This window comes from Corapipo altera, unplaced genomic scaffold, assembly GCF_003945725.1.
Source record: "Corapipo altera isolate COAL_440 unplaced genomic scaffold, ASM394572v1 23, whole genome shotgun sequence".
Taxonomy (NCBI): domain Eukaryota; kingdom Metazoa; phylum Chordata; class Aves; order Passeriformes; family Pipridae; genus Corapipo; species Corapipo altera.
In genome coordinates this window covers 19,829,915-19,845,532 of record NW_020884878.1, presented here as the reverse complement: position 1 = coordinate 19,845,532, position 15,618 = coordinate 19,829,915, and the positions used below count along the sequence as shown (strand labels likewise).

The window sequence follows — 15,618 nt, the reverse complement described above, 5'->3', positions numbered from 1 at the left end:
ACATCACTGCAAATACCACCCCCTTCCTCCTTCTTCCCCCCACTTTATATACTGAGCATAATGTCATATGGTATGGAATATCCCTCTGCTCAGTTTGGGTCACCTGTCCCAGATGTATCTCCTCCCAGCTTCCCATGCACCCCCAGCCTCCTTGCCAACATGGCAGTATGAAAAGCAGAAAAGGCCTTGGCTCTGTGTAAGCACTGCTCAGCAATAACAAAAATATATCTATATTGTCAACCCTGTGTTCAGCACAAATCCAAAACACAGCCCCTTACCAGCCACTGTGAAGAAAATGAGTTTTACCCCAGCCAAAACCAGCACCGTAGTCCATCAGTGTTTGCAATTGTACAAACCCACTGTAAACTGGACTTGACCAGAACATATCCAAAAGAGGTGGGACTGCCTTGGAATAGGCAGCTGAGAGGTTCAGACTTGGCCTTAATAGGAAGGCTTGTTTGAAACATGCAGAAAGGTGTAATGTGATGGTTTCAGAGTAGTACTTCTAAAGTTTAGGGTCTCTTAATAACCCCATCCTCTGCAGATCTGTAAATGTATATTAATCTGCTCATCCTGCATCCTGAATTCTGTTGTTTTAAACATATTGAAATTCTGTTTGGTTTTGATAATCAATTTTTGACATTGCTTTTAAATATTCCTGAAGATGGATTTAGAACAAACCAAAATCCTATATAAAATAGGTCCTTTTTTCATCTCCTGAAATACACCTCAGTGGGATATAGAATAAGAAAACTGGTGAGCTGTTGCCAGTTGACATGGTTCAGAACACAGATTGAGAAGCTGAGAGAGAAGGGCTCTGTATCCAGCAATTTTAGGCTCTGATTCAGCAGAATACTATTTTATTATTATTATGTTGGTGCACATGAGGAACCCAGATCAGATCAAGACTACCTATACATAAAATTAAATGTGTGGGACTTTTCAGTGTTCTTGGTTGATTGAGCTTCACCAATCATTTCACTTCTTCTGTACGCTGTTTTGCCACATAATACACATAATGCAAAATAGACCTGATGTCTGCCTTTTAAAAGCTTTACTTAAAAGTTTGACCATCACTCCGTGTTCTGAGCACTCAAAGCAAAGAGTATTTGCTTTTCTGAGATTGTATTGCTCTCAAGAAGGAGGTGAGATATAGTTCAGAGCCAAAATAAGCTTGCCTGTGATTCATGGCACTCTAATGATACCAAAAATCATTGCCAAAGGGCAGGACTAGTGTTCTTAGGGAGTTGTTAGGAATTAATATTTTTCCCTCTTCAAATGAATAAATGCTATGGCAGAATACTTTCTGTGGGGAAGATATATTAGCATAAGGTAAAACTGCTAGTTTTTCCTAAGCAGATGACACAGACTTCCAGGAAGTATTTGGCAAGAAAATCCAAGAAACCCTTGCCTATTCATATCAGCAGAAACTTCATGGAAATGTAAGGAGTCCACTGTAAGGGGTAGGCTTCAATGTCAAAATTTCTCCTAAAAAAGAGACCAGCTGTGATACCAAGTGTGTGGAAACAGTACTTATCAGTGCTAAAAGTAATTCAGGCTTATGCAAGGATACATAGAAAAGGTTTTTCTAGCACAATTACAAGTAGTAAATGTTGCATAAAATTGCCATATAAACTGTTGGATTCAAGCTGAAGTAGTTAGGGGAAATTCTGTGACCTGATTAAATAATCTGATGAATATCATTTGGCTTTAAATATGCCAATATATCCTCTCTTTCAGCTATTGTTAATTTTTTAACTTTAATATCAACCACATGCTCAGATGTGAATGGTCCATCCAATAGTAGGAGCCTGGTTTGTGTGATAAGCATGTTGTAGATTTCAATATACTGAAATACAGTGTAGTTGTTTCAGGGTTTATTTTTCTTTCTCACAAGATCATTTATTTTTGGCAATCAGCACATGCTGTCCTGAGAAAGCATTTGAAAGCAAAGGAGTGATACCTTTCGCAAGGTGGCATTAAATCCTGCACAGAAGCAAAGTCCTGATTTTGCATTATCCTGTGTAACAACCTACATCAATGCAAAGTAGGGTGAAATGCTGTCAAAATAGACCAACTGTGTTTACTGCTCACTTTTCCTACTGTTAGTGATGGCACAAGGTGAATAGTATTGGTGAGCTAGCTCATAATCTTCCAAACAGAAGGTAGAGAACAAACAGTTTGACAAGATTAGTTATTGTGGACCACAGATAAAAGCTTAATATTTTAGCCAAGGCCTTTGTAAGCCAGGTTTATTTTGAAATATCACTGCTGTCAGAAGCCCAACTGGCTGTATTTGCTTCTAAGTTTAATCATATACAGAATTACTCTTTTGGGTTGAGAAGACACTGAAAGGGATTTGGTAGGAACGCTTGTTTGATGACAGTGCTTTTCACAGACAGAATGGTTTGCCCTGCCAAACTAAGTTCTGCAAGTTTAATGGAAGATACTTTTTGGAGTGACATTACAGTGTCGTGCAGGCGGGAATTGGTGGCAGTTCCTGTAGTGAGTCAGTTCAACCCTGTGTCAGTCTCTAAGACTTGTGTTTTAAGACCAGAAAGGATGATTAATACCAGTCAGTCCAGACACCTGACAGACAGAGGGCACCAAATTTTATTCAGCAATGCCTGCATCAGGTTAAAAACCATCACTGAACTCCAGCATGTCATTTAGAAAGACACCCAGTCTCTGATCCAAAGGATGCGAAGGGAACTTTGTTAAGAAGAGAGAGGCAGCCTGGTGTATCAGAACCACATATATTCTTTATCACTATGACCATTTATAAGGAATTGTTACATACTGGTACATCACCATTAAATGCAATGGACAATATTTTTTAGTGAGTTGATAAAAAATTATAGTTCAAAAGGTAGGCTTTTGAGGTGACAAAAATAGTACCTGAATTGAGGAATAGGAATAATTCAAAATTCACTGAACTACTCGGAGGTAGGAGGGTAATGCCTGTGTAGCATGGTAGATAGGTCATACACTGTGAGGTCATACCCTTAATTCCAGGCTTCCATCCAGTAAACACTTAAGTGCTTTGTTCAGTCGGAGCAGCCTCAAATTTTGAAACTGAGAACAAGACACCCCAGCACCCAGCATTAGCATGGTGCTACTCCCTTGAGAGGGAAGCAGCTGGGGTCTGGTTCCCTCATGCAGAAAATAGAGCTGAACCAGTTTCCTCCAACCTCTTGAGTCAATAATCTTATCCAAATGACTGGTTTCTGAGCAAGACCAGCACCTCTCTTCTCTATGTGATTTGTTTCCTTGAATTGACAGAAAACACCTGAAAACAAGTACTCCGTTTAAGATTTTATTAAGTTTATCCAAGTGGAAAATGGGAAGATGGGAAGGGAAGGGAAGGGCAAAGATTCTAGGATGAAATTAAGTGAATTTGTTTGTATGACCAGTCATGAAACAATCGTTCACTGAGCTTTATTGCTAAATTGCTTGTAATGCTTTTGTGCAATGCATTTTATTTTCCTAATATATTTTCAAATGCTTGGTTTCTAAAGGAAATTTTTGTTAGCGAAACACATTCTGCAAAAAGCCAGAAATCATGCAAGTAAGGCCATCTTCGTAGCCTGAGCCTAATCTTATCTACTGGAAAGATAACCAAGGGTTATAGTTTAGGTTTATAAGCCTTTATATAGCATTTTGAAATCCAGGATGGTTTTGTTTTTGTCGCTTAACTCATCCATTTGCAGGTAGAAACTATTGTTTTCAGCTAGTCTATATATTGCTTTGCAGATAGGACACAGGCTACTTGAAGGATGCCCTTTTCTGTCAGCTGGGTATCCATTTTGTCTGTTTCTGGGGCATGATTATGTGGAAGATCACTCTGTGACTGTATAACTCTGTCATATTCAAAACTTGTGGATAACAACCACTGCTGTCTTTTGGGCTGAGTTCCTTTGGCCAGAGATGGAGCAGTGTGGAAGGATGTACCAATCTGTGTGGATTTACACAGTTGCAGAGTTTTTACTGATCCCTAATAACAGTTTAGAGCTAGACTTCTTCAGTAGAATATGTAAAAGAGGAGAGCAAGCCAAAAATGTGCATAAGAGTCAGCAGTAGAGATCAGTTGGTAACATCTGCACCTATATGTTCAGTTTCTGAGCTCCTGGAACAAACTTCTCTATCATTTAGGATTTTAAGTCTGGTTTATGAGAACTGATTCTAAAACCAAAATTGTTTTTACTCACTGGAGTAAAGTTTTGTAAGGCTTTGCTTAAAATCAGAGCACACTGTCAAGCAATTCAGGAGCTTTGTAAGAACACTCCATACAACAACATATGCTCCATGAAGACATTGTCAGCTGTGTGCATAGGTGATAAGGGAACATAATTTGAAATAACTAGAAGAGGAGTTGAAAATGGTTGAGATTTTGTCTTGGGGAAGACACATCTACCAATGTTCCTATTTAGGTAGGATGAGGATCTTCTTAAAGCTTAGCAACACATTTAAAAGTACATGATTAAATCAGTAATATCATAGCAGCAAGCCCCTTTTATTTCTGTATTAGAACACAGATTCAACTGCTTAATTCTAAATTTGTATAGAGGAAGCATTAAGCCACAGAAATTCAAGACTCTTCACAGTATTGCATCTCTTACTAACTTAAAAACAATGATGGACCAGATGTCCCTTTCTTAATTTCTGGGTTTTGTTTTATTTTATTTTTCCATTTCATAGAAGCACTAAGATGAGCATTACAGAAGTAGTTAGTGTAGATAAAGATTATTTATAGCCATCATCTTTGTGCTTTTCATGGATGCAAATTCCGTCTATCCTGAAAGGCACAGGGCTTTTTTGCTTTGGATATGTGCAAATCAGTGTAAGCAACACCAAAGTTGTATCTATGCATCTGAATCCATGGTTTCATTCCTGTATTTTATTTGTTACTTTGTACTCACAGTAATCGTATAGACAATGCTGAAGTAGCTTTTGTTAAGAGAGTTTATTTGTTAAGGGACAGATTTTCTAGAAGTATTGGAGTGACAAAAAATAATGGTCACCTACTGTGATTTTCCAAAATTTCTAAGCAAGAAATTGAAATCTGTGAGAATGGAGAGTGATCTCTTAAGAGGCTTTTATAAACATTCCTAAAGGTGAGTGTCTATCCTTGCACATTTGGACCCTCAGCACTGCAACAAAGTGGCCCACCCACCATATCATTCTTCTGTCTGATCTAAAATATAGCTACTTCTTGAATTACTTTGGTTGCTTCATGAGATGCAAATTCAGTGAGTGTCCTTGCTTACATCGCAGGAGAGAGTGTCCTATTGCACATTTAGTTTATACCGTGAGGACTCTTCACAAGCAAAAACACAAATTTGTTCATTCTTTGTCTTAGAATACAAACAAACACAGCCAGTACTGCTTTCAGTTAAGTAAAATGTGGTGAAATTATAGTGGCAGTTATATCACAGTGGTACAAAGTAATAGAAGTTGCTTTCTTCAGGTCAGTCTTCCATATTTTGAATAAAACTCTGCAAACACTGACACTAGTTCCCAGCACCTTCCATTCTTCTGTTTCAACATTTAAGTTATCTTTGATCTTGAGGTATGAGATTATTACTGCAGTTTTCCACAGATTAAAATGCTCAGTCTCCAGAGGGAGCTGCCTGCAGCATCCCACTGGGCTGGACACAAAGCCTTATCAACAAGGGGTGACTCTGCCACCCTCACCCTTTGCAGGTAGCACCTCGTTGGCACAAACAGCCTTTTTAGCAGCCTTTTATTCCTCACAAAGAAAAATGTTGCTTAGTGTGAGTTGGGATGGCAGAGTTGGGCTCTTGGTGAACAAGGAGTCCAGGATTATCATTCCAAAAAGCCCCCTGAGGCTTGTATCAAGAGTTATTAGCCACTCATTCAACCCATGGCATTATTTTGTAGGCTTAAGTGGGATTTCAGTGATACATTGGGTCTTGTATCTGTGTAGGGGTAAATTTTGCCCTCTGTTACCTTAGCTGTTACAGTTTCTTTTTTATGTTATTCTTTAAATCTCTTTGAAAGGCACAGTATCTTAATCCACTGTTGCTTTTTTTTTTCTTCTAATAGAAAATAAATACATTTGAAAATCCACACATGACTGAAACAAAAGGCAAATAAGCCCTGCATGGTGTGTTTGGTGAGGAATACCTCATTTTGATGATTTCAGTCATCATTCATTTGAAAAGCAGAAGCTATGATTGTTAAGCCTCATTATTTTCAATGAAGCCTGACAGTTTCAAGGTTAAACAGAAGACAGCTACTTTCATCCCAGTGATCTTTCTCTTCAAACATGGGCAGCTCTTCACTAACTTATTCTGCTCTGGTGTGTAGTGCCATTGCTTGGTCACAGAGTGGTGCACATCCAAACTCAATCATAGGAGAGTTATCTAGGCAGTGACGTGTGTCTCCCCAAAAGGAGCCTCAACTACTGAAGTCATATCCACCCTTCCTTGTATAAGCCACACAGTATTTCTTTTTAAGTATTTATTTTTAACTGAACAGTGATCTAAATAAGCCATGATCTCAAATTTTACTATTTTATGCTGTCTCCCAGAAAAAGTTTGCAGCCCAAACCTTCTGTTGGTCCAAACACTTTGAAATGTTTCTCCAGTGCTTTATGTCTCTGAAGCACATTAGATAGGGTGCTAGTGTGAGACCTACAGCAATAAAGTGTCCGAGAAAGCTGCCATGCTTCTGAATATACATGCTATTAAAAGAGAAGACTAATCTGCCATTGCTTTCTGAACTTGCACATAGAGTGACAACTGATTCAACAGGGAAATTTCCCAGCAAGGGAAGGCTGAGGAAACTGTGACCTGTCAGTAACTGAGTTAAAACCTTAGAACTCAGAAAACATTGATTCTGTGAGAAAACTTTCAGGAGAGAATAACTTGTGAAATCCCTTACTTTATACTTGCATGGACTGATTGCACTGAGTTATGGCTGTCTGGGTGCTGCTTCCATAAAGACGAAGAAGTGCAGTAAATGTATGTTACAAAACCAGGAAAAATGGATTAGTTGGTTAAGAAGGAAAAGCAACTGTTGGAAAACTGAAGGGAGAGGAGTATGTAAGCAGTAGTTTTTCACCTGTGCTTTCACTCCCTTAGAGTCCCTGTGGAACAGCTAGAAGTAGCTGAACTTTCCACATATGTTTCCTGGTGTCTCATGATTACATTTGGGTGGTGAATGCTTAATCTCATTTCAGGAATTAAGTCACCTGGTGAGTACAATGAAAGGTGTAGCTTCATCGTGCTTGGTGGTTCCTGGAAAACAAGAGTGTTTCAATACGTACCAAGAGCATTAGTCATGACTTGTGGCAATAAATCCATGTTAACCAGTTTACCTGCACTGAAGTTACTAATGCATCCATGAGATAAAATGGATTTTGCAATTTTGATAAAGCTGTGCTATTTTTATTTCCTATCTGCATTTCTCATATTGTATCATATATATATATATATATATGCACACATATAAAAAAAGAAAATTGTCTTTTCAGATAAGAAAAACTGCTCAACTTTGTACCAGTGAATACAGCTATTTGAAGCTGCAAGTCTATTTATCTATTATGGAAGTTGTGTGTATGATAATCTGGAGGTGGTTCTAAAAGTGTTCTGCTACACACAGAATCTACTTTTATATAGATAGTTTATTTGTCAGAGAGCTTTCGCTGAAGGATTCCATAAAATACAGATAAATTGAAGAAATAGATTGAATGATTGATTACTGGAGTGCTGGAGATAAACACGTGCAGATGGAAAATGCTGAACAAATTTAGTCCTTTGCATTTGCCTACATACTTTAACAAAAGTAAAGAAGAAATTAGGCTGGTGAGATTCTGAACATGCTTATAGCCTGTGCCCTAAAACTAAGGCAGGATTAGGCATCTTTCTGTCCTATTTATTTAGACCGTTAGTTTTTCTGTAGTTGTGTCGACACAAGAATCATCCAGGCCACCTTCAAAACATCATCTTCCACATCCTCAGAAACTTGTCTTGTTGAGTATTTTGAAAAGGTTTTTGACATAAACTCCATGGGGTTTTAGACATAAATTTATAAACTGAACAATAGAAGTATCTGTTGGATAATAGGCAAGATATTTTTTTAAGAGGAAACAACAGTTAAGTTTACATTTAGCAAGAACCATGGACCTCTCATATTTTAAAAAGTGCAAAAATTGATTGTCCTGCTTACACCAAAGTGTATATGTCCTTCAGGATTACTGCACAGAGTTTTGTATTAATGCCTTATGGGGACCTCAGATATTATATATACTACAAAAGAAGAGTGAGCTGATATATTTCACTGACTGCAGATGGGTTGGGTTGTAGGTTAAAAAGTTTTCTGTAAGTTGTCTGCGTTTTCCCTTAGTGTCTGTCTTTTACAGTAGTGCTTTGTTTCTGAGCATGACCACCACCAGGACAGCTTGGTTCAGTGCAAACACTGTCTCTTTCAGCCAGAACATTCCTAACATTAGTTTCCTTTTTTTTTCTCTCCTCTCCCTCTCCCCTGCCCCCTCTCAGGTTGGAAAGGCTGGTGGACGTCCTGAGGAAGAAGGTTGGAGCAGGGACCATTAGGACCGTGATCTGATTGAAAGCTGTAGTCTAAGGAAGCATTCACATCTGGTGACCAGGCTGCTTCATTCAGCACTGTGTAAACACTAAAGCCTTAACTTAGCAAACAGTTGTTAGAAGTGGGACACTCCAGCGACATTCCAAGCTGAGATAAAATCAAATCATAAATGTTTAACTACTTTGCTGCTGAGTTTTGTGATTTGTTGAAATGTTTCATTGCAAACATGTATTTGTTTTTAAGCAAGTGCATTGTGGCACTGTGTACTGTGAAAAATGATGTAGATGCTTATTCGAACAATCTGTCCTCTCAGTATAGTCTGCTTCAAGGCACAGCTTGATCAATTTTTTAAATGCTTCAGGTTCAAAATCCTGCAAAGCAGTTTCAAAATTTAAATTCCTTCTTATTTATGAGACTGCAAACAGTCCAGTATTTGTATGTTAAATATATTAATTGATAAAGTAGTTTGGCATTCAAGGAATATCTCTGGCTACTATACTGGATATTTTTTCCTCCTTACTCATAGCCCACTGAATTGCAGCTAGTGGCTGTGGCTACATCAAAGGGCAGGATAAATGTATAGCTTTATACAACAGTTGAATAGCTTATACTAGTACGTGGTATTTTCAGTGTACATTAAAAAAGAAATTTACAGTTAGGTTTCACTATAGATGCATCTTAATAAATTGCAACATGAAAACCTTGTGACGTACAGTATCTCAGAGAGTGGAGGAAGTTTCCTATATTGTTTTCAGTCACTCCTTTGTCCTTTCCTATGAGGAAAAGCTCTCAGATATTCAGAAAGCACCTTATGGATTCAAAATTCTCCTTTTCAGTGTTCATCTTTTCTCACCCCTTTCCTACAAGACTTTTTGCCTGCTTCTTATAGACCTCTGTTTGCTCTACAGTGCAGGACTACCATCTAGGTTGGGTTTTAGGCCAAACTGCCAACCCTCTGCTTTTGTTTACTCACAAAGTGCCCTAGGATTTAACTCAAAGGCTGAAAGATAGAATCTTACAGGGAGGGGGAAATTTGAGGGCTGAAGAGAAAAATTTGAGGCAGACACACATTTTAGACCTTAGAGATAGAGGAGAGTTGGACCTAGAGTTATATTTGTGACCCAACCATCTCCCTGTATGAACGGTCAGGCCAGCACTCATATAAACCTGCTCAAGAAGGCAACTGTAATCTCTAAGCACCCCAAATTCAGTAATGAATTTCAGGAGCCAGATGGGCTTTGAGATACTCTCAGAACCAGCCAGCTCAGGCAAGGTGGATGTAGCTCCTAAGGTTTCGACTTGCCTGCTTTGCTTTGTGTTTAATGTTGTTACATGGCCTTCTCTCTTAATGCTTGCTTGTTTTAATAGTGCAGTTCAGCTGGAGAAAATGAAATTTTAATTTTGAGTAGAGAGAGAGACATTTTTAATTTTGAGTAGAGAGAGAGAGACATTTTAATGTCTGTTTTTTTCTTTCAAGCAATTACATGTTAAACCTTCCTCATCTGCAGACCTAAGCTCCCCCTAGTTTCAGCTGACCAAACTTAACCCCTTGCAGGGAGATAAGTAGCATCCCTCCAAGCCAAATTTACACAGGTCACTTCTAGAAGCTTCTGAAATTCTCCTTTCTGACCTTTGGTCAACCCTAAGATAGCTAGTGAGTCTGGAGCCTCTCCCCCACACCTATTCAATGGGAAGAAAGCTTATTGCTTCCAGACCAGAGGACTGTCACACCCCCCACCCCCAGTTCCAATTCCTTCACCATCGCCCTTGTGCTGCTGCTCAGCACTTTGGGTGATTCAACTGCTCTCTGTCCTACTGTCTTCATTGAGCTTTGATGCACTAAGTGAATGACAAGATCTCCTGACCTGTCAGTGCTGTTGAACCATTTCTGCTCTAAGGAAGTAGTGAGGAAGGAATAAAGATAAAAATATAAGGACTACCATACTGTTCTAGACCAAAGCTCAAAGACTGCCTTTGGCCATAACAAATAGGAGATGCCTAGGAAAGGGTATAAAGTCAGGGCAGCACTGGTGACCATACTCCCAGCTGCTCTCCCAGCAATTTGTTATTTAGGGGCTTTCTAAGGCAGAGATGGTGTCTTTGTATTTAGCAGCATTTTTTCATGACCTGTTTTTGATTCCATTTAAATTTTTACTATCTACTTGTTCCTGTCACAAGGTCTTATGCAGTTAATGATGCATTGAGTGAAGAAATATTTCCTTTTCTTAGTTAAGAATCAGCTGTATTCATTTGCTATCGCCTAGTTTTTGTATGAGAGAAATGGTGAGTAACCATTCCCTGTTCATATTATTTCCATATCCCTTGTGATTTTACGTATTTGGCATCATTTCCCCCGGCTTTTCTTTTCCAGAGAGAAACCTTAGTCTCTTACAAAGGAGCCGTCTCATGTTTTTATTTGGCCTTGTCATGCTATTCTATTTTTTCCAGCTCTGCAGTGTTTTCACTGAGATGCAACCAGATTTATGCCTAGTATTCAAGATATGGACAAAAAGTGACTTTGGTTGTTGCCATGATTATGTTATCTGTTTTATTCTCTATGCTATTTGTAATCGTTTTTAGCATTGGATTTACTTTATGAGAGATTATTTATTGGTATTAATATTTCTATAGTACTAACAACTTTAGATTTCATTCCTCAGTTTTAACATTCAGCTGTGAGTTCATCATCAGGTATATGAAGACAGAACTGTTTTCTGAATGCATAATTTTGCATTTATGGATGCTGAATGTCATCTATTGTTTTAATGTGCATTCCCTGGTGAATGCCTCACAACCTCTCTTTAATACTCACAGTAGCATAGTATCATCAGCATCTCCATACGGTGATATGAAATACTGCCATCTCCAAATTACTGCCTCTTCAAGGTGGTTTCTTAGTGAAGTTGAACATGGGTTCTGGGACAAAGATCCCTGTAACTTGAAGTAACTTCTCCTTCGCTGTAAAAATGATACATTTATTCTTACTCATTGTTTTAATCTAGCTTTGAACTACTTATTTTTCAATTTGAAGATCTTCCCTCTTACTCTTCAGCAGCTTTGATGAGGAAGATGTTTGCTGCTTTGAAAATGCAAGTTTACTAAATCAGGGCTTGTTCTCCATGCATGAATGTGCTAAGTTCCTTGTCACCTTCCCCAAGTATTTCTGCCTCCAGGTGAAAAATCTCATGAGAGCGAACTTCATACAGCCAGAGTGTTTGACCTCCAGCCCGTTGTTTGGAAAAGTAGGATTAGCCAGGCAAAAGCCATCCAGCAGGCACGATACCAGATAGATCTGGTTGCGGGTAATACTTAAGTGATAGTTGCTTCATAATTTTCCTTTTGACACATTGTATCTAAGGTGAAAAAATAGTTCCCTACTCTGACTTATGTCTTCACCAAGCCACCTGAAATTAAGTGAGCATTTTAGTTAGGGTCTTTTGTCATAAATGACAAATGTAGATAAATGTATTTGAATCATAATTAAATCAGGTGTTGATCTTTAAAATTCAGCTGGAAATGTTTGTCTTCTTTGAAAAGGACCTTGGGAAATTTACTGTGCTGAGAGGTGACGGTTCAGAAACAGTTGGGTTCTCACTCTTCTTTGCTAACAACCTGGTGTGTGGTCTTTGGCAAATTCCTTAGTGACTGTCATTAACAGTATGCAGCCCCTGAAGAGGTTTCTGCGCTCCTCCAGGGAGTTTGCAAAAGCATCTGTGTGGCTAATGTCAAAACACTTCAGCTTCTTCACCCACTGAACTGAACAGCAAAAGTCACACAGGTCTGGTAATGGAGGCCCAGCCTTTAGTGCCCTCAGCTGAACTTCTGGCCCTGTTGAGCCCAGTCTGACTTTTGCCCTTCAGTGTAACGAGGGTCAGAATTCTGCTCTGGTGAGTAGAAATAGGCAATAATGATAACATGGGTTAATTGGCTTTTATTGTATAATTTTTATTGTATGATGTCTCTGCAGAGCTCTGAAAGTGAAAAGAAGCCTGCCCTTATACAGCAGGCAAATGCAATTGTCACTTCTGTCCTCATATATGAGAGAAGGATGAGATGGTATCCTATTATGTACGAGGACTACCAATTCATTTGCCTCCCAATGGAACAACAGTTCATGATGAAAGGTGGCTCACCAAGGTGATGCTTATGGTGGCAGTTGTAATTACTGGCCAAATTAGGGTCCCTGCTATCTTGAAGAGCACTGAGATACTCAGAAACATCCTTCCCCTGTGAGATTTTGTGTCTTTCTCTTGATGATCCTGCAGCACATTATGCATTGGGAGCCATTTCTGGTATATGCCAGGGTAAAATATGTAAATAGCATCATGTTGGCTTGGGATAAGAGCATTATTAATGCTTTTCTGCACTGTAATTATATTCCTAGTAAGCCTTCTCTAAGCCCTCACTAATTAACAATATTGTGACAAATCAACTTTAACAGAAAAGAATGACGGACCTTTAGTCTTTTAGTACTATTTTTCATTCAGCCCACAGCCCAAAACTGGTGGCATGGTCTTCTGTATTACTGTTGGGAAAACTGCTGATATTTGAAAGTTCAGAGGCAGCTCAGTTTTGTTAGTGGAGTCCTGTAACTGAAGTCAGTTTGATTCCTCTTTAAATATATTCACAACAAAGTAAAATTCATTAGTTAATCATTAATGTAAGGGAATATTAAAACTGTTTTTATAAATAAGTCATCCTATCAAAATAGTTTAGTGATGTCAATATGTTGTCATAGCACATTTATTTGTTTATTTATTCCAAATCACTGGACATTTTACAAGACTGACTCTATGTATATTCTTACCATCTTTAATCCATATATACAAATGAACTTTTATCTATTTAAATAGGATTTCTCTGTGCCTTTATTTCCTTCATTTAGAATAATTGCATATTAAGGCTGTTAGGTTTGTTTTGTTTTTTTCTTTTTAATTTATAGTGCAGAATATTTTTCTCCCATGCAAGAATAAACTGTGAGGCACATGAAAGCACCAACGGGCAGTTTCTCTGACACTGCGCTTGCTGTGGTCGCAGCATTACATGTACTGACTCTTGTCACTTTACCATTTTACATCAGGTCTGCAGAAATGGACTTTCTCTGTTTGTTCTTCTCATGCATCGGTAAATAAAATGTATTCACAAGTTCAAAAAATCGAAGTAGTGTTCGCATATTAGGTTGAGCTTCAGTGTTCTAAACATTTCATTCTTCAGTTTTGTTGGGAGCCCACGTGTTCTGTGAGGCTTTTAAACAAATACTTGAAATGGTTGAAAGATTTACATTGCCAGTGCCTAGCTAAATATATATTCTTTAGAAAAGACAGGGTTTATTTTGGCACCATTTGACAAACTCAAATATTTTAAACATTTGTTAAGTTTGAGCTTGCACATTTGAACTAAAAGTTTGCATTCCAAAATTGCGTCTCAGGTTACCTGTCTCTCTCTCTTTTGTATTTTATAATCCCTTTATTAAAATAGTCTGCAACAGGAGTTGGAGTGTGGTTTTTTATTGTTAATTGTAAAATATTGTCATTAACAATCCATTTTAAGGTAACATGCACCTGGTAACTCTATTCAGCTAAACATCAGAAATACAAAGCCAGAAGTGTTTTTAGAATTTCGGACTTCACCTTGGTAGCCAAGACTTGATTGTAAAATTAATGGAATACAGGAATAGTGGGGCCAGATCCTGCAGTGCTTTGATCTTATGCTATGTACTGTGATGAGTAAGTATTGCAAGACAGGCAGTAAAGAAAACAGCTTGAAAAGGTGTACTGAACTGATGAAATAGAATAGCTTGAGGAAAAGGAAAAGCAGTCTTTGAACTTTCTTTTCCTTCCCTTGGAAGAAAGGATGGGCAAGGGGAATGTTTAGTCTAATTAAAAAAAAAAAATCAGCAACCAAAAGAACCCCATCACTTTTATTTTCTTTCAAGTTTTAACCTGAAACTTGTACTGAAACTTAAAATATTGAGAATGTATAGATTGAAATCACCCCATTTTGTTTAAAACATGCAAGAACCCCTGTTCAGCAAGTGACCTTGGGCCAAAGGTCTATGCAGTGCCACATTCACAGAAGTTCATCATAGTTTGGATGGCTGCTGAACATGATAGAAGCAGGTACATTGTCATATGGTAAAATAACAATGTAACTGATAGAACTGATCACAACTGTGGCCATGATAAAACAAGGGTATGGTAACCCTTGCAGAATACATTACATAAATTTGTGATGATTCATACTTACACACAAATATACATGCTGCATGTCATACACAATTGAAAAATGTAATGGTTTCCCAAAGAATTCAAAGGATGGAAACTCTTTTATTTGTTCACTCACTAAGTATTAGCAGAACTATTTTCAGAAAAAAATTGTAAGAAAAATCAAAATATTAAGATGATAAAAAATGAAAAGCTACTTTGATACTACTCTAATTCATTGTCTGAAGCCACAGGATTTTGTTCATGATTGTTTGACTTTCACTGATGTGGTACCACAATTTCACAGGTTTTGTGACCAAAGAGGATAGCTTTTCAAAAATCAGTTTATGAGAAATAAGCCTGCTGGTGTCTAGACTGATATAGATATCAATTCAGATGTTGAACTCATGCTTAGAAGTAAGATTTTAGATATCTCTAAGTGAAAATTAGCTTTTCAAAAAGTTATCTCATTTCTTCACTTGGGTATTTAACTTACTTAGAGAACATACTCAACCCAGATGCAATCTTTGTGAAAGTATACTGGACTAGAAATAGAATAACAAGTGGTATGGGCTCCATCAATACATGCTCATAACATTAAAATCATCCCATTTTATGCTTTAATAGGCAATTTTAAATTATCAGCTTTGTTTCTTCTGCTTTATATAGGGAAAATTTTCTCTCACCTCTAACAATCTACCAGTGTATGGAGAACATCAATATTACAGGTGATATTTGTTCAACATTAGTGGCAGAATTAAGCAGGAAAGGGAGATGCACAAATAGATAAATATTAGGAATGTGATCAAATGTGGCATTTATTTCATCCTTTTTTTTCCAAATG

The 15,618-nt window shown here is 37.8% G+C and overlaps 1 protein-coding gene across 11 annotated transcripts in view; it reads left to right on the top strand.

The window, feature by feature from the left end:
* Nucleotides 1–14,049, top strand: part of MIPOL1 (mirror-image polydactyly 1) — a 184,127-nt gene extending 170,078 nt beyond the window's left edge. For all 11 annotated transcript variants that reach the window (XM_027637715.1, XM_027637720.1, XM_027637716.1 and 8 more), the window contains one exon: nt 8,523–14,049. In XM_027637715.1, coding sequence (XP_027493516.1) covers nt 8,523–8,589 — 67 coding nt within the window. In that variant the 3' untranslated portion in view covers nt 8,590–14,049. The remainder of the gene's footprint in view (nt 1–8,522) is intronic.
* Nucleotides 14,050–15,618: the final 1,569 nt, after the last annotated feature.